The sequence below is a fragment of the Chrysemys picta genome, chromosome 8 (assembly GCF_011386835.1).
Source record: "Chrysemys picta bellii isolate R12L10 chromosome 8, ASM1138683v2, whole genome shotgun sequence".
NCBI classification, from domain to species: domain Eukaryota; kingdom Metazoa; phylum Chordata; order Testudines; family Emydidae; genus Chrysemys; species Chrysemys picta.
In genome coordinates this window covers 87572834-87599045 of record NC_088798.1, presented here as the reverse complement: position 1 = coordinate 87599045, position 26212 = coordinate 87572834, and the positions used below count along the sequence as shown (strand labels likewise).

Sequence of the window (26212 nt, the reverse complement as noted above, 5' to 3'; positions counted from 1 at the left end):
ATGTGGTCATTTTTTATTTTTAAAATACAATAATAATGTTGGCTGGTTGAACTGCTCAAATGTTTGGAATGTGAGACTGAATTTTGTTGGATATGCATGAGTAGTGACAGAGCAGGTGAAGCAAAGTTTCATGATAAATGCAATTTATCTCACGGGATCTCAACATTGCATATGGGGTGTATGCATATAAGGCTACATTATTAGCTAAAACACAGTAAGAGTTTCAAAGCTGTGTAGAATATCAGCTTCTTGTAACCCTTCAGGACAAGAGAGAGTCAAATATTCCCAATTAACAGACAGCATTAACTTTTATATTACATTCAACCAAGTCTGTACATCCAATCACATCAGTTTTTTACACATTTTTGCATTCCTAAAATTATCAAAATGATAAAGAATTACTTTTCCCTCTTACTGAGCCACACGTAAGAAAAGTCTTAAGAGATGTTACAGTCTACCACCTTTAAGGCTTTGTCTATATAAGCATTTTTGTCAGCAAAGCTTTTGTCGGTCAGGAGTGTGAAAAAAAATACCACCCTTCCCCCAACCAACAAAAGTTTCACCGACAAAAGTGGCTCCCGCCGAAATAGCTACCGCTGCTTGTTGGGGGTGGTTTAGTTATGCCAGCTGTAGAGCTCTCTCCTGCTGGCATAGAGTGGCTACACAGGAGATGTTACAGTGGCGCAGCTGCAGCAATACAGCTGTTCTGCGGTAAGGTCCCTAGTGTAGACATAGTCTATGTGTTACATTCAACAATTTTTACCTAACAGTGACACCTGCTGGCCAACTGGTTTAGATGCAGTTTGTTTTCCTGAATTGATAGGTTCCTCTCTCCCGTTACTTGTTACGATGAATTTTAGAAGGTATCAACTTACCCTTTCAATAGTACAAGTCTGTACCAAGTATACTTTTTTTTTAAAAAAAGAAAGCACTAGTATGCTTATAGCACCAGCCGTTAACTTCATTTATAGACTTCTTTTCCCTGGCAAAAATCAGGCCATTTCTGCAAAGCAGACTTGTGCAGTTTTTTTTTTTACAGAAACGTGGGCAGAAAAGTTCCACAATAGCCAAGAACTGTGTGCTGGAATGTCTTTCACATAATTACTGTCCAAGAAAGGGGGCCATGGGATCATCAGGTCTTTGGCGTTTCATTCTATAAGCCTCCATTTCCTCTTCTGTAGGCTCCCGTGTTTCATACATGCTGTTATATGGCCTCTTCCTCTCATCTAACTGCATGATTTCTTTAACCTGGAGGAGACGAGCCTCTTCTGCATTTAATGCCTGAAGAAAAGCAGAAACGAGGTAACAATCATGACAGATTCTAGTACTTTAACTAAAACACCAGTAGCAGACAGAACAGTGGGGTACTATAATCCACACAAAAACAGCTAATGCTTGGTCTCATTTTACACCTACAAGCCTTAAGTGTTTAACCTCCAATACAGTGCCAAATTAGCATTTGTCACACTTAATGTTTTAATTTTGCTGTCAGTTTTCTCTGTTCACGGTATTATTTAATTTAGCCATTTTAAAATTTGTGTAAATGTAGGATGTTAGGGTGTAGTAATTTTACAGATTCCTGAATTTTCAGCTAAGTTTATGTATAGGGTGAAATTCTCTAAAGCATTTTAGTGACTTAAGAGCTTGAGAATTTCATCCAGACTGAACAAGGATAGTTTTTTCCCCTTTTGTTTTTTAAAAACATTAAATATTCCTTCCCTACTGTAGTGCTACTGTTTGCTATTCATCAGAAGCTGTGGTTTATCCAAAAGATGGCTGAAGTATAGTATATCAGTGTAAGACTCTCATGCTGTAACTGATAGCACACGGGCAGACTACTGTATTTCTGTGGAGCCCCATTCAATGACTTCATTGGGACTTTGTACAGTTGCTGTAATCTACTCATGCACACCATCAATTTCAGGATAGGGCCTAATTTTCTCCTTGGGATAAAAGGCACTTTAAGGAGAGAGGGATTTTGTTGGTTTGTTCCCAACCTCGTTTCACACAATTAATTAGGTTAGTATTCTACTTTTCTGCTATCACCACCCACTGTTCTAACCATTTACTTCAAAGCAGCTAAACAACTCTGTCTAAAAGTCACTTCAACTCAGAGTCAACAGCAGAGAAAACCTATATGCAATGCCACAAGAACCATGATTTTGGGACCCTCATACTACTGACCAAATATTTCTTAATAAGAACAAGAACACTGTCTGAAAAAACACAGTGCACCTTTTTCAGTTTTTCATGTTTCTTTTTCTCTTCACCCTCACTATCTGAATTTGGACTCTTCTTTTGCTTCTTCTTTTTCTTCTTTTTCTCATCTTTCTGTTTTTCTTGATGTATCTGGAGGTAGAAAAGCAGGAGTTTTAGACTGAAATGCCAAGGGTTATGCACATGCATGTCGAAGGAACTTATCTCTAGGGTCTATCAACTCTATATCTCAGGAGTTTAGTTGGGAACATTGAGAGATGAGACATTAATGATCCAATACTTTATAAATCTCCTAGTCAAGCTCAGAAGAGATGGCCCATGCAACTTTGTAGTACAGTCACTACACCACTCCACCTTTTAAAACTCCAGATAAACAAAATGTAAAAATCTTCCTTCCCACAATCTTTTAAAGTAGTTTTCCTTTTATAAAAGGAAGACATGTGGGAGCGGAGGTAACCTACCTCCATCAACGTTTTGGATTTTGCCATATACTCTTCCTCCGTAGGTTTTTCCTCTGGTAAGTCTGATGCAGTATTCTGCATAATGAAGATAAAAGAAAGGGCATGAAAACTCACTATGCGTATACCAAAATGGAAAGACAAGTTGAATTACTAGCCTTATTTTAGATATTTTTATAGCATTGTTCTAATGTCTAAAAATGAAATGTTACTTACAGCGATTTCTTTCCCAGCTTCTCCTGTACAATAGGAATACTTGACAAACGAGTGGCAGCATTTATATCCCCATCTGCCTTCCTTCCAATATGAACCCCATATACACTGCAAGACAGAGACAGTACTGAAGCAATCATGTAACAGGAACATTGTAAATCATTCAAGATTTTTGTTTAACTCTTTTCAGAAAAGAAGTAGATCATTCAAAAATCTTAGGAGGGAAAACTGATGAACGTTGAAGATCTACAAGAACTAGCATGTGGGGGAGATTTTCAAAGGCAAAGGACAGCTAGGTGCCCAACTCCCAGAACAACTCAAGGGGAGTTGGAAGCATGACTGCCATTTGTGCCTGTGAAAGTTCCCCACATACTCTCCACTTGATTCACACACAGCTCCTATTAAAGGTAATTAAATGTTCCTGCTTGGAGGGAGAGACTTAAGCAAGCAACTTATCCAAAAAGATAAGTTCACTACTTTAGTGACAGTGCAACAGTTCCCATGGCACTTGGTCATACTTCCTCTGCTTTACCAGGAAATTTAGCTCTTGCTATTGTTTCTCAGTCTAGGTGCTTACTGTGTGGTTGTTGATAGTTACATCCTCTTCATACTTAGAACGGACAATAGCTTTCTCTTGTCCTTTGATGACTGTTCCGTGTCTAGAATATTCCACATAGTCTTCTGTCTGGGCTAACAGCAGTTCAGCCGGTGGAGCATCTAGATGTTCTTGTCCTCCATACTACAACAATACAAGCAACATTTTTGAAGATCTATAGCAAAAAAAGTCATTTAGACTTGCAACTGTATCTATCTGCATTTGAAACTTATCACCTCACTGCCTTCCCTGTGCTTTGGGTGCTATGCAAGCACTCAGAACACTAAAATGGAAAATGTGATCAATTTTTTGTGCTTCTGACTTGCTAGCTAAAGATCCTATTTTCTGCTACAGTGGTAACTCTTCAGATTTTTTTTGTTTGGAGAAATATTGCCAGCTCCAGTGATATATCCCAATTTAAGTATAGAAAATCTTGTTTAAATGACTAGAAGTTTTCAAAGCAAAACAAAGTTAGAAAAACAATCCAAGTATAGAACAATTAGACAATATGTTGTTTGTTGTCAACTTGTGCTTAACAAATGTTAGCATCTTCATGATTTTTACCACGTTGTCTAAGTAAAATTGATAATACAGCAAAATAGAAAAATGTTTATATAAAAGGACACAGCGCTCATTGTGGCGATACCAAAGTCTGATAAATAAGATTTTGAAAAGCATTTATTTTGTATGAGTTGTGAAATATTTGCAAATACTTAGTCTAAACTATCCCAAGTTACCTTCTTCCTAAAAGATCAATTCTAACAATACAGAGTCTATTTTCCACCACTTGTATGTATTTTAAAACATAAAACTGGACCCCCACATCTTACACTGCCAAGTTTTCACCAGAGGTAAATTCTCACAGCTGAGGCCCATGACCATAGAGAAAGAAATGCTAACTGACCTTCAACTATACTGATGTGTCTATATTAAATAACTTACCAGACACAACAGGTATAAAGGTACATAATTTTAGAGTTTGATCAGGTTAACAGGTGGTTTGACCAGCATTATTAATGTGTGCTTTTTTTTTTTTTTTTAAATGAAAAAAGCAAAAACCCAAGCTGGACCCCCTCTTTACAGCATTCTTATTTGTTGGGCATTTGTCTTTGTTACCTTTTCTAGGATGCTTTCTTTCTGCTGTTCCTTAAAATCTTCTTTTTTCACCTTGAAGGATTTGTACAGGAGCTCCAGTTTTGTGGGGTCTGCTTGAAGATGAACTTCAGAGCCTTTGTCATAAGCCTCCCAAGCAAACACTATATATAAAACAAAAATCCATCACTTAACTAAATGATCATTCTGAATCCTATACATGCTTTTCAAATAACACCTTTAATCTGTTCTTTGTCTAAGAGTCATCATGCAATCAAGTTTATCTGTAACAAGCTACATTTCTTCCTTGGCACAGAAATATGGCACTTCAATTTTTAAGGTATGATTTTTCTGACTTAATGAAATACTTACACTGCGTTTGTGCCATTGAAATGGTATCTCCAGTGTAACGAACAAAATTGTCACCTGCATAACCGACTCTACAAAACAAAACAAAACAAAACAAAACAACAACAACAAAACAATTATTTAAGTAATGTGTAACACCCTTACTCCATGTTCTTTCATCCATTTTTGGCATCTTGTTACTGTCGTAACTTTGAATCTCTCTTTCTTGAAAAGGACATGTCACCAACACTCCCCAAATGGTAAGACCCTCCCTCAACATTGTTTCTATTCCCTACCTGGGCCACAGAACAACACATAAATGTCATTCACATCACTACTCCTCTGCTTTCTCCTGGAGAGTTAACACATTAGCTCTGCAACATTCTGAATGATTACTGGTTTGGGGAGCAAGAGGATTCTATGGATTCTAACAAGTCTTTGACAGGGAAAAATGAAGTTCAATTTCTGGACAGTGGGATATCTGAATTTGGGAGTATTTTTGCTGTGATAATTGCAGGTGAAGAGGAGAATAGCTGCAAACATCCAACTATCGAAATACATTTACATATACATCACTGTGGTCCAGAGATACCACTTCTACTATAGAGGGGTTCTGCTGTAACCTGCAACTTGCTGTTCTGCCCACATTACAATTTGTACTAAAAAAATTAGTATCAATCCCAGGGGTAATTAAATTGACAAGATCACTTTAAGTATCAATACTCAACAAAATGATCCTCATCAGCATTGTGTGTGTCAACTTGTAAGTTAGAAGAAAAAAACAAAATAAGCAGAAGAACATAACCAAAAATGTATGAAAAGGTTCCCTCCTCCATAACTGACTAGTCGCTCATTGATAGCAAGATACACAGGACAGCAAAGAGAAACAAGCTTAATATTAAGCCAATTTAAACTTTATCTCATTTCGTTATAGATGTGTAGCAAAATCCCAGTTTCAAACTTACTCGTCTGGATTCTTGCCTGCATTGGCATATGGATTCTCCCTCATTGCTCTCGTTTTGGGATCATAATAGGCAGAATTTGGATCTAGATTCCTCAAGTACTAAAATAAGGAGACATACAAAATGTTTACTTAGAAATTTGGGAATCTAACAGAACTGAAAATATGACTGTAATCCCTTCATAGACACTTTAAAGTGTTAGATGACATGCCTCCAACTGCTATTAGAGCAGCTTCCTTTAAGTTGGGATAACCATGACAGGTCGCCTACCTTTGTAAAGCACCTGATGCAAAAGCACTATCTAAAAGTCAGAATTTTTATATGTTGACAGAAGGGGAAATGGGTAAAGGGAGGTCTTGAGTTACCCAAGGTGACATAGAAAGATCAATGGCAAAGCTGGGAACAGAAACTAAGTCCACAGGCTCCAAACCCCACACTGAGTCCACTAGTAGTAACTATTAGTTAAGAGAACACAACCTCATAGACTCATAGACTTTAAGGTCAGAAGGGACCATTATGATCATCTGGTCTGACCCCCTGCATGCTGCAGGCCATAAAACCGTCCCTACCCCTTCCCTGGACTCTGCTGTTGAAGTCCCCAATCCTGTTTTAAGTGACTTCAATCGGCAGAGACCCTCCTGCTAGAGATCCCTGCCCCATGCTGCGGAGGAAGGCGAAAAACCTCCAGAGGCTCAGCCAATCTGCCCTGGAGGAAAATTCCTTCCCGACCCCAAATATGGCGATCAGTAAGACCCCGAGCATATAGGCAAGAGTCTCCAGCCTGACCCCTGTCAGCCATTATACCATTTACCTACCATTGCTTGGTTTTCCTTGACTACTATGTTTTACCATTAAACCATTCCCTCCATAAATTTATCTAACTTAATCTTAAAACCAGACAGGTCCGTCGCCCCCACCGTTTCCCTCGGAAGGCCGTTCCAATATTTCACACCTCTGACGGTCAGAAACCTTCGTCTAATTTCAAGCCTGAACTTCCCCACGGCCAGTTTATATCCATTCGTTCTCGTATCCACATTAGTACTAAGCTGGAATAATTCTTCTCCCTCCCTTGTATTAATCCCTCTAATATATTTAAAGATAGCAATCATATCCCCCCTCAGCCTTCGCTTTGTCAGACTAAACAACTCAAGCTCCTCTAGTCTCTTTTCATACGACAGGTTTTCCATTCCTCTGATCATCCTAGTGGCCCTTCTCTGCACCCGTTCCAGTTTGAGTTCATCTTTTTTAAACATGGGCGACCAGAACTGCACACAGTACTCCAAATGAGGTCTCACCAGCGCCTTGTACAACAGAAGCAGGACCTCCTTATCCCTACTAGATATACCTTGCCTAATGCATCCCAAGACAGCATTGGCTTTTTTCACCGCCACGTCGCATTGTCGACTCATAGTCATCCTGCGGTCTACAAGGACCCCTAGGTCCTTCTCCTCTTCCGTTACTTCTAACCAATGCGTCCCCATCTTGTAACTAAAATTGTTATTAGTCATCCCCAAATGCATCACCTTACACTTTTCACTATTAAATTTCATCCTATTTCTGATACTCCAATTCACAAGCTCATTCAAGTCTCCCTGCAGGATATCCCTATCCTCCTCCGAATTTACAACGCCTCCCACCTTCGTATCATCCGCAAACTTTATCAGCCCACTCCTGCAATCGGTTCCGAGGTCAGTTATAAATAGATTAAATAAAATGGGTCCCAAAACCGAACCTTGAGGCACTCCACTAGTAACCTCCCTCCAACCTGACAGTTCACCCTTTAATACGACCCGCTGCATTCTCCCCATTAACCAATTCCTTATCCACCTCTGGATTTTCATATCGATCCCCATGTTTTTCAGTTTAACCAATAATTCCTCATGGGGTACAGTATCAAACGCTTTACTGAAATCCAGGTATATTAGGTCCACCGCATTTCCCTTATCTAATAAATCCGTTACTTTCTCAAAGAAGGAGATCAGATTCGTTTGGCACGATCTGCCCTTCGTAAAACCATGTTGTAATTTATCGCAATTGCCACTAACCTCCAGGTCCTCAACTAGTTTCTCTTTCAGAATTTTCTCTAACACCTTGCACACTACAGATGTTAAACTAACAGGCCTGTAGTTACCCGGATCACTTTTTTTCCCTTTCTTGAAAATAGGAACCACATTAGCTATTCTCCAGTCTAATGGGACCACCCCCGAGTTTACAGATTCATTAAATATTATCGCTAATGGGCCTGCTATTTCCCGCGCCAATTCCTTCAGTATCCTCGGATGAAGATCGTCCGGTCCTCCCGACTTAGCCCCATTAAGGCATTCAAGTTTTGTTTCTACCTCGGATACGGTAATCCCCCATCCTGAATGCCCCTCTGTAGTGGTGCTAGTATCCCTAATACCTTCATTGGCCTCATTAAACACCGATGCAAAATATTCATTGAGATATTGCGCCATGCCTAGATTGTCTTTAATCTCCTCTCCGGCAATAGTCTTCAGCGGTCCCACTTCTTCTTTCTTTGCTTTCTTCCTATTTATGTGGCTGTAAAACCTCTTACTATTGCTTTTGATTCCCCTCGCTAGGTCCAACTCTACACGGCCTTTGGCCTTTCTCACTCTATCTCTACATTCTCTGACTTCACTTAGGTACATTTCCTTACTGATCCCTCCCCTCTTCCACTCTTTGTACGCTTTCTGTTTTTTCCTAATCGCCCCTTTGAGTCGGTCGCTCATCCAGCACGGTCTAAATCTCCTGCTTAGTAATCTTTTTCCCTTTTTTGGAATGCATGCCTCCGACAGCTCATGCATCTTTAACTTGAAGTAATCCCAGGCTTCTTCTGCCTTTAGATCCATTAATACGTTTGCCCAATCCACTTCCCTTACCAGTCCCCTTAATTTGTTAAAATTGGCCTTTTTAAAATTATAAACCCTAGTCTTTGACTTAATTCTGTTACTCCTCCCATGTATTTTAAACCGAATTAGCTCATGATCACTGGAGCCCAAATTGTCCCCTACTACCACTTCCTCAACGAGGTCCTCACTACTTACCAGAATCAAGTCTAAAATGGCCTCCCCCCTCGTTGGTTCAACTACCACTTGATGGAGGAATTGATCAGCAAGCACATCTAGGAACATCTGAGCCCTATTATTGCTACTAGCGTTTGTTCCCCAATCTATATCCGGGAAGTTAAAGTCCCCCATAATTACACAGTTTCTATTAGTAATTACTTCTCTAAACACATTAAATAGTTCCTTATCCATATCCTGGGTCGATCCTTAGAAACAATAGGTTATATATATATACACATTTTAAAAAAAAAAAAGAAAAGTCATAATAACATAACCCAGTTCATTTGCTGTGGCTTACTTTAGCAATGTCTTCCCGAATACGCAAGTTTCGGACTGTAATACGTCTTTTGGAGTCAAAGTTCTGTCCAGGCATGTCAATATCATCTGCATATTTATCTTCATCCTCATCTTCACTGTTATGATCTCTTTCCTGAAAACAGAGTCAGAAAACTACTGAGTAAAGTGATGGGTGTTCAATCTAGAAATAAATACAACTACCTGATTATTAGTTTAAATTGATTAATTAAAAAAAAAATTCAAGAACCCCTCATCCCATCCCCCAGTTTCTCTAATTAGGCATTTGCAATGTAAATTCTGGATTAAGTGTTAGAATCTATTCTACAGTTACATTAAAAAATTAAGATAAATCTGTTACAGGATTTCCATTTCTATTTATGAGACCCAAGAGTTAAAATACTCTTAAAATAAAACTGCAATAAAAAATATGGCCACTATTCTTGATATGGCCTGGATTTTCTTTACAAGTCAGTTATTCTCCTGCCTGACAACTTGTTTCTAAGAGTTAATACCACAATAAGATTCAAAGATAAAGAGCCAGATCCTGGAACACAACTCCAGCTGCTTTGCACCACTCTGGGAGCACAAAGCAGCTGCAAAGCCAGTAACTCCAGGCCCCTGCTGAGCTCCCATTGCTCGAGGAATCCATAGATGGCATGAAGCCACCACAGCAGGTCCTATTCCAACCCCTTCCAGCATCTGGTTTTCCTTCCCTTGAGTGATGCATTTGATAAGTGTCTTACTGTCTGTGAATTTGATTCCTCCTCTTCCCAGTGGTGTCTTGGGGAGTTCTGCAGGGAAAAAAAAAAAAGAGCACATGAGCAGAAAATACAAAACTTTAGGGTGGGAAGAGATTTGGGAGGGGGAAGTAGAGGAAATTGTTGGACAAATAATCAAAGCAGGGCTTATCCCAAAGGCAGTGGAAGACAAATGTGATAACCATGGAACAAACTGCAGAACAGATCACGGTGATATACATTTTTTGCTTGAAAGTTTACAAGCTTCTTACAGCACAGAAACCTTTTTGAGAAATATTTTAATTATTTTCACATCAAGCCACTATATATCTCACAAGAGTGATGAGTCCCTGAACTGTGAGAGTGTTGCATAAGGTCAGTTCTACTGTCTATCAACACTGATAGTTCCATTAAGTTCTCACGAGACCTTAACATTTCAAGTTAGTTTAAAAAAAAAAAAAAAAAAGTATTTTGGAATTGATGATTTAACAGGGTTGCAAAGTACCTTGGTCATTTTTGTTTAGAGACCAGAACCCATAGTTTAACCCAGAGGAAGCCAGCTAAAGTGTTTTAACAGGGACCAATTAATTTCCAGGTTGAGGTGAACTCTGGAGTGGAGGAGGAGGGAAGATCCATGGACACTGGAGGAAGGCCCAGGAGTCCTGGGAAAAACCCATCTAGTCTTACTCCATATTCCCTCGCCCAGAAATCTTTCCCTACATTCTTAACATGCTCCACTTCTGCCACCTCCCTCATGCCAGGAGTCACTGGGGGAGGCTGAAGATGATCTGGCATTGGGATGAAACTATGGAGAGTGTGTCTGACCACTCAGAGAAGGGAAACAAAGAGCACGAAGTTCTTCACCCTCAGAGAATGGCTTGTTTTAGGGAGTGACAAGGCCTTCCTTTTGGCTCTGAAAGGGAGATGGAGATTCCTGCTGGGGAAGGGAGAAGGAAAGAGATGGGAGCTATCTTTAATTAGCTCTGATTGTTTTGTTTAGTCCTTAGGAAGAAGAGTATAACCTGTGTCAGGATTAGAGACCAAATTTACTCTGCCATCTAGGCACAAAATTTGTTGTTACATTCCCTAGAAAATGGAAGACGAATGGCATAAATTCTTTGGTTTGTTGTTGATCAGTAATAGAGTAAACACAGTATATTATATTCCAAGAACTACCCTCACTTATAGCCATCTCTTTATGGCTAATTTTTTTTAAGACATGCAAAGTTACCTTTAAATCCTCTTACAAGAATATTCAGTTAATTTAATTACTAAGGCCCCAATTATAATCCAAGAGCCACTAGTGAGAAGGAAAATGAAAACTAAAGCCATGGCAAAGAGATCTGCAAGCCAAGAGGAATGTGTGTTGATATTCCCCAACCTCAAAATAAAGCTTAACCAAGAACCTACAAATACTGGCACAAAAAACTCAACAAGATGTAAAGTGTGGATTTCAGATAGTGAACCGAGTTCATACATGTTTATACTAACCATTGACAAATCAATCCATGGGAAGATTTCATAATTAGAAAGTTAGTAAAATAATATAAAACCTCTTAAGTCTAAGTATTTCCTTGAATAAAAGTTACTAACAGACAGCAAGATTCTCTAAGCTCTGTTTTGCATGTCTTGGCAAGGCCATCAATTGTCAGGACATGGGAGTGTTACTAGGAAGCAAAGATTAACCCTTTTTCACTTAATTCAGAGTATTTTAAAGTACTTCTTGATACAGGTATATTTTTCTTGTTAGTTAGTGTACTTATTTTATAAAAAGGATTAGAGTATTGGACAATATAGGATAAACAGACTTCATAAAAATGCCCAACAGACAAAAAAAAAAAAAAGCACTGCTCTATCTCTTCCCCAGTGCTAGGTGCTACTCCTATCAACGGCATATGCTGAAAAGCAAGCTGATGCAAAACAGAAGCTTCAAATCTGCACACACACAAAAAGATACAAGACAGCAAATGAAGCAAATATTTATGTTGTAATGCCCTCTACTAGTTGTTTGGGCTACCAGCATCTGAAGGCAGAGATGACCTGTTTTATTCAGAAAAGGAAAAAAAAGCACTTTTTTTGTTTCAGTTTTAAGAAAAATGTGCCAGGTTTTAAGCTTACTTACCACCTGCTCCATCAGTTTTCCTGAAGCCAACTCTTCCTGCAACTTCTGGGCTTTCAGAGTACGTTTAGCCTAAATATGGAAAGAGTGTTTTTATTTTATTTTGTTAAATAAAAGTGATTTATCAAAAACACTCATCATAAGCACCTCTGGGTGCATTTAGAACTTTAAATGCACTAGTTAGGACCTGAATTTGTTGCTACCAACCAACTCCAGCTTTGATAGCCACTCAAAGTGGGGGAGGGGGGATAGCTCAGTGGTTTGAGCATTAGCCTGCTACTCCTAGGGTTGCGAGTTCAATCCTTGAGATGGCTGTTTAGTGATCTGGGGCAAAAATTGGGGCTAGGTCCTGCTTTGAGTAGTGGGTTGGACTTGATGACCTCCTGAGGTCCCTTCCAACCTTGACTTTCTATGAGTCTATGTCTACACTGCAATGAAACACAAGCTGACTCAGGCTTGCAGGGGTTGGCTTGTGGGGCTAAAAAAATTGCAATGTAGATGTTTCAGTTTGGACTGGGGCTGGGGCCGGGGCTCTGAGACCTGGAAAAAGGTCTCAGAGCCCAAGCTCCAGCCGGAGTCCAAACATCTCCACTGCAAGTTTATAGCCCCGCAAGCCTGAGTCAACTGACTTGGGCCAGCCTCAAGTGTTTTATTGCAGCGTAGACTTATCCAAAGGATCCAGTGCCCCAAAGTTTGTCTTTATATTGCTCTTCTAAATCCCTAGCTACTGGCTACATCACTCGAGGGAGGGAAGACTATCTAAAGGCTATCTTACTGTCACAACCAGTTTACTTAATATAAGCAAGTTGACAGATCCATACTCTTTAAAATACTCTGGCTCATTGGGCTGACACAGTAAGACATGTCAGTTTCATGGAGTTAAAATTAAAAAAGTGTCTGCTTTCAGCATTGGCATTCATATCTGCTACTGAAAACATTAAAAGTCCAGCTAAGCTCAAATATTTTAATTCTGAGGTAAATCATTATCAATATTAACTACCCCATATCAAGTATTTACTGTGGGTGATTATACATAGAGAAAAATTAAGTCAATGTAAGAAGTGCTTGCAATAGTGTGTATGCAACTCTGATCTGCAGTTCATTTACAGGGTAAATCCCCCTGCAATTCCATTTTTATTTTTGAGTTTTTAGTTCAACAAGAAAAGAAATCTAAGCAACCAAAGAGAGAATCCACATATCTTTTGGATTATGAATGCAGCACATACTGAAGAATGTTTAGTAAGTCTATTCACCTAAATACCTACATACCAAGTCAACTTTGGAATATTCTTCTACAATCTTCATGTGCTCTTCTGGGTTATAACCATTCCAACGATCTCTCTTCCCATCATAATCAAACATTAGTGTAGGCTGCACATGTTCATCTGATGCAATATTAAGGCCTGTGAATTTTGCTCCAACTTTCCTAGGTCTCTGAAAAAGGGAAACCACCATTACCTTTGAATTATTTTAGTCTAAAGAACAGCCACATTACTCACCTATATACATCTCTTTAAAAAAAACTTAATTCTTCTTAGATACCTTGACAATACACTATTTGCAACCTACAGTTCTAAATGTATGTCCATTATTACTTCTAGATTTTATATACTGAAGTCGGCTTAAAAAGGTATTGACTTAAAACAACTGACAAAAGTGTAGCTGCTTTTATTTTATCTACTGCTGCCAATAACACCTAAAAGAACTCTAACTGGAAGATTAGTTTTCAGTTCCTACACTGTGCATTTCCCTGTTTAGACAGTTAGGCTGCATCAACAGAGGTAGTTTTTCGGAATTCTCCCACTATTGGATCACTTCTAGAAATGGCAAGAAGGCTAGTATAGATTAACAATGGTGTTTTTGACTACTAATGCCAATCAGAGGAGATCTGGAGAACACAAGTAGTGTAGAACAATGCTGGTCTACACTAGAGCTGGTGGAGCTGTACCAGTCCAGTGCTAGAACAAAGATAAGAGGATTTCTGCAAAGTCACACATGTGAGCAAAGCCTGTGTCAGTTTCCCCTGTTTTTGTGGGTCATATAGGAGAGAGGAAAAAAAGGGAGAGAGAAAAAAAAGTTTTTGTTTTTTTTAAATAAAGTGTGATTGTAAAAACCACCCAAAAAAAGTTGGCATGAAGATTCAGAGGCAAATGCCGTACATAAAGTTACTTTTTAAACTGAACAGATTGAAGTTGGTGTCCCATCATCAGACATTTAAGAGTACTTTCAAGAAATCCCATTTTAACAGATTTGGAGCTGAAAAAGGTATCCTGGGCTGTGCTTGACCCAAAGCAGTGTAAGACAATTACTTCAATAAATTATACACATCTACCCCGATATAACGTGACCCGATATAACATGAATTCGGATATAATGCGGTAAAGCAGCGCTCCAGGGGGGCGGGGCTGCGCACTCCGGCAGATCAAAGTAAGTTCGATATAACGCGGTTTCACCTATAACGCAGTAAGATTTTTTGGCTCCCGAAGACAGCATTATATCGGGGTAGAGGTGTACAATGAAAAGCGTGGGTGAGATGTTGTAGACGGAAGTCTGTTTTCTTAACCATATTGGCAAATGATTTATATATATATATATATATATATATATATATATATATATATATATATATATATAAATATATATATATGGGTTGACCCATAATATCTTGAAAAGATAAGTCTTTTAATATGATAACTGAGTTTTTTCCGTACATATTCCTCCTTCATAAAACTGGTTTCATTCAACAGCCTTCAAACATCTCAAACTGTATTTGAGAGTTTGATTAAAATCACTTTGAAGAGCCAGTTTAGATGTGCCAAACTACATATTTTCCACCAATGCAAATTCACAGCAATATTTTCCAAGAAACAGTCAGACACCAAAAATAGTCAGGTTTACCTCCAAGCAGTCTTTCTTTGTATGTGTCATTGCACCACAGTTCTCACAGGCTCCTTTGCGGTACCTAGTTGTAACAGCATTCTATACATAAGGGAACAAACACTGTGATATAAATAGCATGACTGACACACACATTCCCAATAAGCAGCTTTGGCTGATTTGCATTTTTAATTAGCCTGATTAAGTGAAGGTAAATCTGTGTACACAAAATCAGCTCTACAAAGCCAAAACACACAGTTTCAGTTGTTTCCCAAATGCTCTGGAAAGCCTATGGCAAAGGTTTCCCCTTTCACTCCCCTTCTCTGCATAATCAGTACAGAACCAGAGGGAATAGGTATTTCAGAAGAATTGATAATAGAAATCTATAAACTCCCACTAATTTCAATAGTGCTGGATTGAGCTCTCAGATTTTTTTCTTCTAGACTAGATTATTCAATTAAATACATTCAGTTTTGCATGTAAATTAAAGTAATTTAATTTGATTGCTATTTAATGACCTATTTTAAAACAGTGGTCTCATTTCAGTTATTAGTTATTCAGTTATTAGTAGCATTCAGTTATTCTACATTACCAAGAAAAGTGAAAGCAATTCCACCCTTGTTGGATCTTTGTACAGATGCAGAGAATAAAAACAGTAATAAAGACTGAACTATTCTCACAGAAACAGTCCCTTTAGAAAAGATCTGAAGCCTATTAGTGGAGCACTGTATCTAAATAAACTACTAAATTAAATCTCTGGATTACAATCCAACACCATTTTAGGGTTACTGAGAGATTACAGGAAATTTTACATTTCTTTAATACAGTTAAGGAAACCACTGGATATCAAAGGAGAACGATGATCAAACTGGTTGGGAGCCGTTCTTGGCAATTCTTACACTAAAATACAGTGCACATCCCCAATTTTTCCTCTATGAAGAGAGAAACTAATATTCTGCTTCAAATTTTTTTTCAGTAGTCAGATAAGATCACAACAGAAAAAAAAGACCAGATATACTGTTATTGCTCTTCAGTCTTTGTGTGTAGGGGTGCAGCTCTTCCAGCAAGTGAAAAAGAAGGAACAAATATTTCTATGTGGGCTAAGTGGGGACAAAACTGAACACTAGAGTTACCAAAACTTAGATTAGTTATAGTGAAACACTTTTCATAATAAAATCATCAGAAGGATAAATCAATTTCATTCAAAGAAGATTCTCATATATTTGTCACAATTCTTCCCTTCCCAAAACAATGTTCCATAAGTCTCATCTTTGCTACACCATAAAGATATTTTACCTCTTGAACCCCTCGTTTGTACCATTCCACAGATGAGGTAAACTCTTTCTGCTTCTCTGGCTGAGGTCTCTGGTGTTTTAATGTAGGTCTTTTTGAAGGATCTATGTACCATGGCACTGAAGAGATGTACTGAGGAATATGAGGGTTGATATCTCTGTAAAAAGATATTAAAAATATTTAGACACATGCAAATGATGTAAACAGTGTGGCATAAGTGAAAAACAGTATAATTTCTTTTAAAGATGTTCAGCTTTCACAAAAAGTCTCCTCAGCGTTACTGGAATTTAGCCATTTTTCTCAACATTTTCTTCAGTAATAAGAAGGGAAAGTGTGTTTTATCGTAACAGAATATCAAGCATAGTCTTAGATGAAACTTACTTTCCTTCCTCATCCACTTCAGCTGGCGCATTACCCAACTTTCGCTGTTCCTCTAGTTCCTTCTTTTTCCTCCAGTCTTCTCTTGTCATCTTCTTTGGTTCCTCCAAGCTTACATCATTCGACCCTCCCGCAGGGGTAGAGTTAATTATTTCAACAGTCCCAGATGCCATTGTCTTTTTCCTTCTGACATGAACACATATGGGTATGTATTGAAAAGGGCAATAGATTTAACACTATATAGAATTATTAAAAATTAGAGGAAAATTAATCTCTAATATATTAGTTATTTTTATTTTACATCACAATCTTTTATATTTTTTCACATCATTTAGTTCCTTCCAGTTTTCCAGTTAAGCCAATATGCTTGACAAAAATCACTGGCATTTATGATTTATAACCATGTTAAGCAGTTAAGTAATTATAGAAACTAGTACTGAAAAATGCACAGTCAATACACCAGGGGTCGGCAACATTTGGCACACGGCTCGCCAGGGTAAGCAACATTTGGCACGCAGCTCGCCAGGGTAAGCACCCTAGCGGGCCGGGCCAGTTTATTTACCTGCTGACGCGGCAGGTTTGGCCGATCGCTGCCCCCACTGGCCACGTTTCGCTGTCCCGGGCCAATGGGGCGGCGGGAAGCCGCGGCCAGCACATCCCTTGCCCGCGCCGCTTCCCGCCGCCCCCATTGGCCCGGGACGGCGAACCGCAGCGAGTGGGGGCCGCGATCGGCCCAACCTGCCGCGTCAGCAGGTAAATAAACTGGCCCGGCCCGCTAGGGTGCTTACCCTGGCGAGCCAAGTGCCAAACATTGCCGACCCCTGCAATACACTATACTTTCTTATCTTTTGCAAATGAAGTAGAAAATTGTACAAAATAGGTTTTTAAAAATCAGCGCAAGCATTTTCAGGACATGTCAATGTGGCCAAGTAGATCATAGATCTGTAGTAACAAAATACAGTTCTTGTAAAGAACAAGATATACTTTAGAGATAAGTTAGGTGAGGTAATATCTTTTACTGGACCAACTTCTTTTCTGGGATGCGAGCAGACACCATGCCCTTATGCAGTACTTTTGCAAAGACTTCAGGGCCTTTTATGAACATGCATAAAAAAGGTAAAGTTGCACAAAAGTCAGGTAAAGTTGATAAGTGTTATCCCAATCTTATAGACAGAAAAACAGCAAGGTCAGATACTTTATCCAAGAGGACAAGTCAGGGTAAAGCTGGCTATAAAACTCAGGAATCCTGTCTCAAATCACAAAAGCCTTCTATGAAAAAATCACGAGATAGTCACCTGGTTTCGTTACCAGCTAGTCGCTGGCCCTTGGACTAACCAGGCTCACGAACCTTTCAGAGAGCCCAAGCTACAGCCCTTGACACCTGCCTCAGCCGCTCCCCCGAGTCTGCTACTCTCCCGGGACTAACCGCTGGGGGCAGGGACCCGACGCCGGTTCTTGTTCACACGGCCCGGCCTGCGCTGTTATTGGGGACCCGTGATTCGGGAGGGCCCGGGGAATCGCGCGTAGGCGGAGGTCTAGGGGCTCCCAGCACCGAGGCAGGGGGACACGCACCCATGGATCCCCATCCCCGGCGGGTGGGTCCCTAGTCAGGGAAACTCCGAGGAGGGGGGGGGGGTTACGCTGTGTCTAGCCCGGCAGGGCAGCCTGGCTTCGCTGCCCCACGTCCAGGCGGCGCTGCCTCTACGCTATCCCCCCCCTACGCGACCGCAGCGCCTGAGGCTCGAGAATAGGACCTGGCCAGGCCAGCAGGCGGGACGCAGCCGGACTTACCCGGAGAGCGCACACGACGCAAGACAGGCCCCGACTCCGTGTTTACCAACTAGGCCTCAAGTCATTCCCCTCTTCTCTACTATCCCATAATGCACCGCGCCGCCGGCTCTGGCTCCGCCTCTTAAAGGAACCCGTTGGTATGGGCGGCTGCCCCTGTCAACGCCGGGCGGACCCTCCCCTCTCCCCCACGAGACGTGACTTGCCCGGGCGGCGCTAAGAGGCTGACGGCTCCGAACGCAGCCGTGCCCCGGAGAGCGGCGGGCCCCGCGCCCAACACCCGCGTGTGACTGTGCTACGTGTGCGGGGGGCTAGGGGCTCTGACAGTCACACGCCCTGAGATCGCCGCGGGACGCTGCGGAGCCCTGCCCGCGGCAGCCGGCCGGCGCTGGCTGTGCGCTAGCCTCCTCCGCCAGGCACCCGGCCGCCCCTTCGCCTGCTCTTCGGTGGCACTTACGCAACTTCTCCCGGCAATAAAATACTTCTGAATGGCACCGAATTAAATGCGTCCACACGCTCTTTGTGTAAATCCCAACCCAAACGGGTCCGGACTTCCCTGCCGCGTTTATGAAGTAAGGGCTGTAGTGCTGTGCCCGGGGTAGCGTTTACATGAGAGTGTTATACATAGATGTCAGTGTGGCCAATGTAGCCCTGATTTTAGGGCCCAGGGCTGAGCATCTGGGAGGGGCTGAACTCGCTAGCCTCCCGGAGAGGAGCACATCCAGTGCCTCCCAGGAATTGCTCAGCACTTGGCAGGATTGGGCCTCCAGGCCTTAGATTGTAAATTTCTGGGGGCCGTGGCCAGCACAGCTCCAGCAGGCAGATTGTCTGTGCTTAACAAATAAGCACTACATATAAAATAGTACCACAGCTAATAGCGATCTAGATTAATAGCTCATGAGAACCAGAAAGCCGAACCATTTTCAATCACTGCCCAGCCTCAGTGACATGCAAAACAATAAACAGCATTCAGGGGGGGAAAGGATTTAAAGCTCTCTCAGGCACAGTGACTTCGAGCGTGGCGAGCAGCACAGGCTGGGAATTACAGTACGTGCAAGGTTGACCCTTAGCCTAGGCCTGAGAGCCCCCCCCCGATCGACAACGGCTCTTCCTTTGCCTATTGGTGGCGAGCGGCCCAGAAACAGCCCGTCACCCATTGGCTCAGCCAATCGGCAGCCGGAACGTTAGTCCCCGTGTCAAGCAGCCAATGGGAGAAGCGGTTGATGTTTAAAAACGGCCCCGCGAGTAGGGTGTGTGTTGTGGCTTGAGGTTTAGGGGGTGTCTGTATTAGACAGCTGGTGAGTGCGCTGGGCAGGGGGTGTGTACAGGCTGCTCTGGGCTGGTTTGCTGTAGGGGCTCTGGGTTGTGGAGGTATCAGTGCTTTTCCTTCTCTCTACGGGCGGCTGCCTGCTCCAGTGAGCTGCTGAGCTGCCCCCCTGCAGGGGGGAGAGCAGGGCTTGGGTTGGTTTTCTCTTCCTGTCTTGTTAATCTCTATTACTTCTGGCTTTTCCTGGGTATGGAATGGAGGCTTCCCCAGCTTCTGGGATGACGCTGTGGCTAAGCTCCGTTGTATGGGTGTTAGGTTTGTATGTGGTTGTGTGTGGTGGGTTTTTTTGGTTTGGTTTTTTTTGTGGTGGTGCCCAGAATGGATCCAAGCAGAGCTGTCCAGTCCATAGGATGGACTGGGGAAACTGCCCTGTGCTTTGGGGGACCCTGTACTTCAGGGGGATGTGGGGTCCAGGGTGGTCTGGGGGGTTATTTTGCATGTGTGTGTGTTGCTGGCAGCAGTGAGTGACTTGTCTCCAACTCTACCCTGATGGCTTCTGGTGTTTCTTGGGGGAGGGGCTGGAATGAGGCAGGGTGGGGGTTTGAGGGGAGGGAGTGAAGGGGGAGGGTGTGGAGGTGTTTTGGGAGGAGGTGGAGTGGCCTGGGGCCAGGTTGCTTGCTGGGGCCAGGTAGGGTGACCAGATGCCCTGATTTTATAGGGACAGTCCCGATTTTTTTGGGTCTTTTTCTTATATAGGCGCCTATTACCCCCCACCCCTGTCCCAATTTTTCACACTTGCTGTCTGGTCACCCTAGGGCCAGGCCCCCTGCTAATGTCCTCTGTCCTCTTGGACCCCATATCCCCTTGAAGTGTGGGGGTCCCCAAAGTGTGGGACCCAGGGCAGTTGCCCTAGTCTGTCTTGTGGCTGGGATGGCTCTGAAAACATAAGTCCAAACATTTGTGGAGCTGAGCCCATGTTCCTTAATATTGGTGGTGCATGGACCCATATAACTTGCTGCCTATACTCTTTTGCTCTCTGCAGGTTGGAGTGTTGCTGTCTCCCCTAAGAATTGCATAGTTCCGGCTCTTTCTAGTGCCTCCTGGGGACTCTGGCCAGGTAAATGCAGGCTCCTTTGATGGTGTGGGTGTGCATGGGGGTGGGAGGGGGTGGGAGAGGGAACTGATCAAAATGTCTGATATCCTCAAACTATGATCTACTTCACTATAATCCCTTGCAATTTACATTGTTCTTGGCAATGTTTCCTTTGTCACATCCCTGAGGGCACAATCTTCACCCTCTCATCTCTTGAGGTAAATGGTACGAGCACTACCTTGGCATGCCATTCAGAGCTTCTACCTCTGTCCTCATTTCCACTTAACAAGATGCAAAGTGCTAACACTAGTGGTGGTCTGGTTACTGCCACCTCATTGCATGAGCTGTTCTGGTGCAGTAACATTAATCTGAGTTTAACAATCTTCCAGAAATGTTTCCCCTTCATCAGACTTCCACAATCTACTGACTAACCCAAGGTTGAGGAAACAGACTTGTCTTAGCTCCTTAAATTATAGTACGATTAGGTGTGCTAACAATAGGCACAAATGATGCTCATGTAGGAAATTTCCCACTTGATGTCTACTTTAAAGTCTCTATTGAAAACGGCCTCTTTCTGACCCTTTAACTTAGTAGTCTGCAGTCAGCTCCTGACTAAAGCAGGCTGGGAAATCATGTGATTGGGTTTCCAAACTTGACAGTTTGTCATCTTTAGCATTATAGTGGCAACATTAATTTGCACTTGCAAGTAGTCTTCTTAATAAGAGAATAAACAAAATGTGTTAAGATGTACTTAAGCAACTTGTTTAATGTTGACAGGTTTACTCTAATTTACCAATGTGTTCTGTAAAAGTAATCAAGATTGGGCAGTGGGACTTCCTACAATAAGATGTCAGGCTTAAAGCTTGGCAAAAGTGTGTGTGTGTGTGTGTGTGTGTGTGTGTGTGTGTGTTCACTTAAACCAACTCTCATCTAGGAAACAAATGGACAGCGTAGTCATAAATGCTCCTTCTTAAAGACAGAATCCCCAATGCATGATTGTATTAGGAGAGGCACCAAAGTCATGACTGTCCTCAATGCCTTGCTTGTGTTCCCTAAGGACTTGGCAGTAATTCAACAAACAAGTGTAATTTTTTTTTCTTGCAGTGATCTCATCACACTGAAGATGACAACCCTTATATTCATAGACAAAGAGAATGAAGGAGATGTTGCTGCTTCTAAGGATCGGCTAAGGTTGTCCTCAGTATCTTGTGAGTATATGTTGCTACAGAAATTAAACTTTGAATCTGTGAACCAAAACAATATGTCTAGTGAAATAAACCAGGAACATGCTTGGTTCACTGTTTCATGCTATTTTTTCAGATGTGAAGAAAGTTGTCAAAGATTCAGTGTTGTAAACACCTATCCTCAGAACCCATTTGAACTACTTTTACCTGTCCCATTCTCCCTTTTAAGGGGTATATTGAGAACCTGTAATGGAGAGTTCAGAACTAACTCCCTCTGTGTCCACTGGAGTGGACATGACTATAGAGAATTAAGCATTTAAGATGATGACTACATTGGCATGGCCCTAGTGCAGACACAGGTTACACTAACAGAAGGAGCCTTTCTGGTGGTATAGGAACCGTACCTCCCCAAACAAAGTTATCTATATGAACAGTTGTTCTCTCGTGTCAGCATAGCTGTATAAACACTCAGGTTTTTTGTCAGCATTGTTGGTGGTCTGGGTATGGGGTTTTTCACTCCCCTGACCAGTGTAGCTATGCCAATAGACGTTTTAAATGTAGACCACACCTTTTGATTCTTAACTGTCTGGAAGCATTTGACTGCACCTAAGTCATGTAGTCCTCTTACTAGGCAGAAAACTTGAAATAGCTAAAAGTAGTCTGTCTCTAGCACTTGCAAAGCTATGTACTGACTCTAAGTAAAACTCTAAATTTCTCCCTGCAGCAAAAGTCTTATCTGAAAGATCACAGACCCAGACTCCACTTGTTGGAAGAACAGTTAATGCAACTCCAGCCAGGTCTCAGTCTGTCAGAAAGGCTCTGGGAAATGTAAACAGGACTCTGGGAACCACAAACAAGAAGGAAACTCAGAAACAGAAAAAACAGGCTTTGCCTACCAAGAAAGTATGTACATAAAGGCTTCAGCAGGAACTGAACATGCACTATAGCTTTCTACCTACTCAGTTCCTGGAAATAAGAGCAGAGGCTGGATACTGGTATTTCTGTACAGGGAAATGGTGTCTGAGTGCAGGAAGACTCCATGTTTATGGAAATTAAAGAGCCTATTGCTAATAATCCAAAAATCTTCTCCCAGATTGGAGGGAGCAGCAGTTGCCTTCTATATGGAATACTAGCTTTTCTGGTAGAAAAGCAGTTAGGGAAGGGAGTGACCCTAACCCAAATCCCAAACATACTGCATATGTTGTCTACCTGATCAGATAGACCCTGCCCCCCAAATCTCCAAATCTGTCTGCCCTGTGTAAAATGAGCTGGTCTTGCTCTGTATCTAGTGTACTACATGTCATCTGGTAGATAGTCCTTTGCATCACCTGTGGTCTTATAGGAACTCCCAACAATCAAACTGGAACATTAATATCTTATTAAAAGCAAAACTAGCTTAAGGAGTCTTGCTTATGTGCACAATTTTTGGGAGGCAATTCTTTTCCAGAAACTGCTTTTGATCTTGCTAGCAAAAATGACTCTGCAGTATAGAGGATGAACACTTTAAGTTAGACTACTGGAGGATGACTAATCATAAACTCTTTCTTAGATTACTGGAAAGACAACTCAAGTGGAAAGCTGCAGTGTGGCCACTGAAGAAGCCTATCCAGAAATTGAAAACTTCTTTCCCTACAATCCTCTCGGTGAGAACTGATGTAAATATAACTTATATTTGTCTTGTCTTAGCCTCTTAAGTAGACCTAAAGATAGGCCTTGACTTTCAGGCTAACCTTGCTTTCCAAAGGAGGGTTTTAGCTAGACTGTTGTAGTGCTAGCTTAGGCTGCAACTCTTGAAACCCCTTGGCTATTATCGTAGACCTTAGTCCATCTCCTGCTTTGCTGCACATTGGGCTACCCACATTTGCCATCCTTGCCTGTCAACTGCTCTTCTCTCCAAATCTTCCTATTTCATGTTGAGGTGCTTGATTTCATTCAGAACTGTTCGTTTCCATGTTATTCACAGTCTTCCTCTTTCTTCTTGCATTTTCTGGCTTCCATTCAAGGGTGGTTTTTGGTAAGTGTTGTTTTTCCATTCTTAGCACATGTCCCAGCCACTGATGTTATCTTTTGTAGATTATTTGTGAGAGGGTGCCTTGTCAAGCAATTTTTCTGACTACTTCATTAGTCTTCCTATCTCTATGTACTTCCCAATATTCTTCTCAGACACTTGTGATGAAATGCATCCAGCTTTTGTGTAACTTTCTTGGTAAGTTGCCATGTCTCACTGCTATATATTATGATTGTGATAACAATTGCTTTGTACACATTCAGTTTTGTCTTGAGGGAGATGTTTGGGTCTTCCAAATGCAGCATTTGCCTTCCCGATTCTTCTTTCCTGAGAACTAGTACCATCTTGGCTGATGGTACCTCTATTAAGGCTTATTGAAACACATAAGGGAACCTTGGTAGATATTGGTAATACCCTTCAAACTACTTCAGAAGTATCACAAGAGAATGAGATCATGTTAAACTTGCTGAAGTGGTTCCATGTCTTGTCACACAAGATGCAACAGTAGGCACCTTGAGCTTTCATGTCAGCTCTGAATAAATATTTCATTTATTCACGGGGGGGTGAGCACTTAGTGCCCAGCCTGCTAGAGATTTTAGTGCAACAAGTGTCAGGTCATGCCTTATGCTAAATTGCACTTAAATAAGCATAATGAGACATCCCACCGGGATGTAGTGTAAACGCCAATGAAGGTGCAGGCAAATGGATTGCACAGCCTTTGCCTACATGATTCCATAAGCTGTCAGGTTCTTAGTACCTGCTATCTTGAACTGAGTAAACATACTTGTAGCATCTAGCTGCCTGTGAACTGTCAGCCTTTAACACATGGTCAAGTCTGAGGGGACGGGCTTCACATGAACAGCAGTCTGGTAGAAAGTCATGCAACTCTGTCAAACTTGAAATAAACTAATCTCTCTGAACAGACTTTGAGAGTTTTGAAGTTCCTGAAGAACACCGACTAAGCCACATGTCACTGACTGGGGTTCCTCTATTGATACTTGACAAAAATATACCTGACAGATGTATAAACATGGTCCCTTCACCTGTGAAGCTGTCTCACATTTCATGGGAATGTGGTAAGTAAGACCTTGGCTGGATTTCAGTGACTTGTTTTGTTGGTTGATGGGGTGGTGGGTGGATAGGAGGGAGGGAATGTATGGGTAACACCCCTTAACAGTTACTGGGAGTCTAACCTACTTAATAGAATGTGGGATTTCATGAGACATTGACTTGCTCCCTTTTTAAATCTTCCAGAATTGCTACAATCAACTGCCAACTTTCTCTCTACCTTGGATGAAATCATTGACTTGCCACCTTTGTCATGACTCTTAAAGTGAATTTGGAAGCCTTTTTTATTGAGCACTGAACAGCTTTGAATCTTTTTTGTATCCCTTAATAATAAAGAACTAGGTTAACTTGCATAACCTAAGACTTGGGTCTGATCTGTCGAAACAATCTTGCCTACTGCAGAAGGGGTTACCAGAAACTACACAGTGACAGAATGTTAGTTTGACAAAGGATTGCAGCAAAACTAGAGTCTTGCTTTTCAATTGAGCAACACCTGAAATCTAACCAAAGCTAGGCTTTTGTCTTGGCAAAGGAAAATTGTAGCCAAAATCTCTACTAGAGTGCCTAACTGGCTTTATTCCTGGGTTGTGGTGGAGACAGAGCTCCTACTGCCTTCATTATAACTTTCAGGTCTCTAGCACAGGTGACTTGGGGTAGGCAGTTTGCATCTGACAAGATTAAAAACTGTCCTTGGTAATTGCTGCATTTGATGCTGCTACATGCATGAAGCATCCAGTTTCTTGTTCTCTGTAGAAATAGCAGCCAAAAACAACTGGTACAATAGTATAAATACATATTTTACCCTTTTTCTCCCTATCCTTCACTTAAATTGAACAAAACTCTCCTCCCTGCAGTGAATATCCAACTTAGTTGGATTGGGAATCAGGATACCTGGGTTCTACTCCTGGCTCTCTGCCATGGGCCTTCTGGGTAACCTTGAAGATGTCCTTTCACTTCTCTGGTTCCTCCATTTACTCACTGATGGTGATCTTGAGCTTCATAAAGCACTAAATGAGAGCTAGGTATTAGAGCAACTGCCCTGCATATGCATTCCAGTACTGGCCATGATCCATCTAGTTTGATAGCCTGCCTGAATAGTGGCCAGCACCAGACCACCTAGATGAACGTACGCGCAACCCTGCAGTTAACA

General features: G+C 41.6%; 2 protein-coding genes across 11 annotated transcripts; one reads left to right on the top strand and one right to left on the bottom strand.

The window, feature by feature from the left end:
- Nucleotides 1-289: 289 nt before the first annotated feature.
- Nucleotides 290-18845, bottom strand: SLU7 (SLU7 homolog, splicing factor). 6 transcript variants are annotated; one of them, XM_005297994.5, is made up of 16 exons: nucleotides 17950-18845; nucleotides 16658-16840; nucleotides 16280-16433; nucleotides 15005-15085; nucleotides 13376-13540; nucleotides 12110-12178; nucleotides 9994-10041; nucleotides 9252-9383; nucleotides 5889-5986; nucleotides 4948-5015; nucleotides 4600-4739; nucleotides 3466-3627; nucleotides 2892-2996; nucleotides 2679-2753; nucleotides 2236-2349; nucleotides 290-1281 (listed from the first exon to the last, which is right to left on the bottom strand). In XM_005297994.5, exons 2-16 carry the CDS (start codon nucleotides 16825-16827, stop codon nucleotides 1102-1104), a joined length of 1761 nt encoding a protein of 586 aa, XP_005298051.1. In that variant the 5' UTR covers nucleotides 16828-16840; nucleotides 17950-18845; the 3' UTR covers nucleotides 290-1101. The 6 variants fall into 6 exon arrangements, with proteins under 6 accessions (XP_005298051.1, XP_005298050.1, XP_042706723.1 ...); XM_005297993.4 differs by having other exon boundaries at nucleotides 18446-18842; XM_042850789.2 differs by having other exon boundaries at nucleotides 16658-16837; nucleotides 18446-18559.
- A 33-nt stretch (nucleotides 18846-18878) lies between these two features.
- PTTG1 (PTTG1 regulator of sister chromatid separation, securin) lies at nucleotides 18879-25418 on the top strand. 5 transcript variants are annotated; one of them, XM_005297992.4, is made up of 7 exons: nucleotides 18879-19014; nucleotides 20752-20826; nucleotides 21907-22010; nucleotides 22711-22889; nucleotides 23536-23629; nucleotides 24918-25070; nucleotides 25249-25418. In XM_005297992.4, exons 3-7 carry the CDS (start codon nucleotides 21926-21928, stop codon nucleotides 25317-25319), a joined length of 582 nt encoding a protein of 193 aa, XP_005298049.2. In that variant the 5' UTR covers nucleotides 18879-19014; nucleotides 20752-20826; nucleotides 21907-21925; the 3' UTR covers nucleotides 25320-25418. The 5 variants fall into 5 exon arrangements, with proteins under 5 accessions (XP_005298049.2, XP_023955983.2, XP_023955984.2 ...); XM_024100215.3 differs by lacking the exon at nucleotides 18879-19014 and adding an exon at nucleotides 19621-19740; XM_024100216.3 differs by lacking the exon at nucleotides 18879-19014 and adding an exon at nucleotides 19719-19813.
- The last annotated feature ends 794 nt before the right edge of the window (nucleotides 25419-26212 follow it).

Bases quoted from the DNA above. Each gene is read 5' to 3' on its own strand.
- SLU7 (XM_005297994.5), bottom strand. From the start codon at position 16,827: ATGGCATCTGGGACTGTTGAAATAATTAACTCTACCCCTGCGGGAGGG. The intron at 15,086-16,279 runs GTAAAATATCTT...CCTTATGTATAG, and splicing joins ACAAACGAGGGGTTCAAGAG to AATGCTGTTACAACTAGGTA. The intron at 9,384-9,993 runs GTAAGACACTTA...CTCTGTTTTCAG, and splicing joins AGGAATCAAATTCACAGACA to GAAAGAGATCATAACAGTGA.
- PTTG1 (XM_005297992.4), top strand. From the start codon at position 21,926: ATGACAACCCTTATATTCATAGACAAAGAGAATGAAGGAGATGTTGCT. The intron at 22,011-22,710 runs GTGAGTATATGT...TTCTCCCTGCAG, and splicing joins AAGGTTGTCCTCAGTATCTT to CAAAAGTCTTATCTGAAAGA. The intron at 25,071-25,248 runs GTAAGTAAGACC...TAAATCTTCCAG, and splicing joins TCACATTTCATGGGAATGTG to AATTGCTACAATCAACTGCC.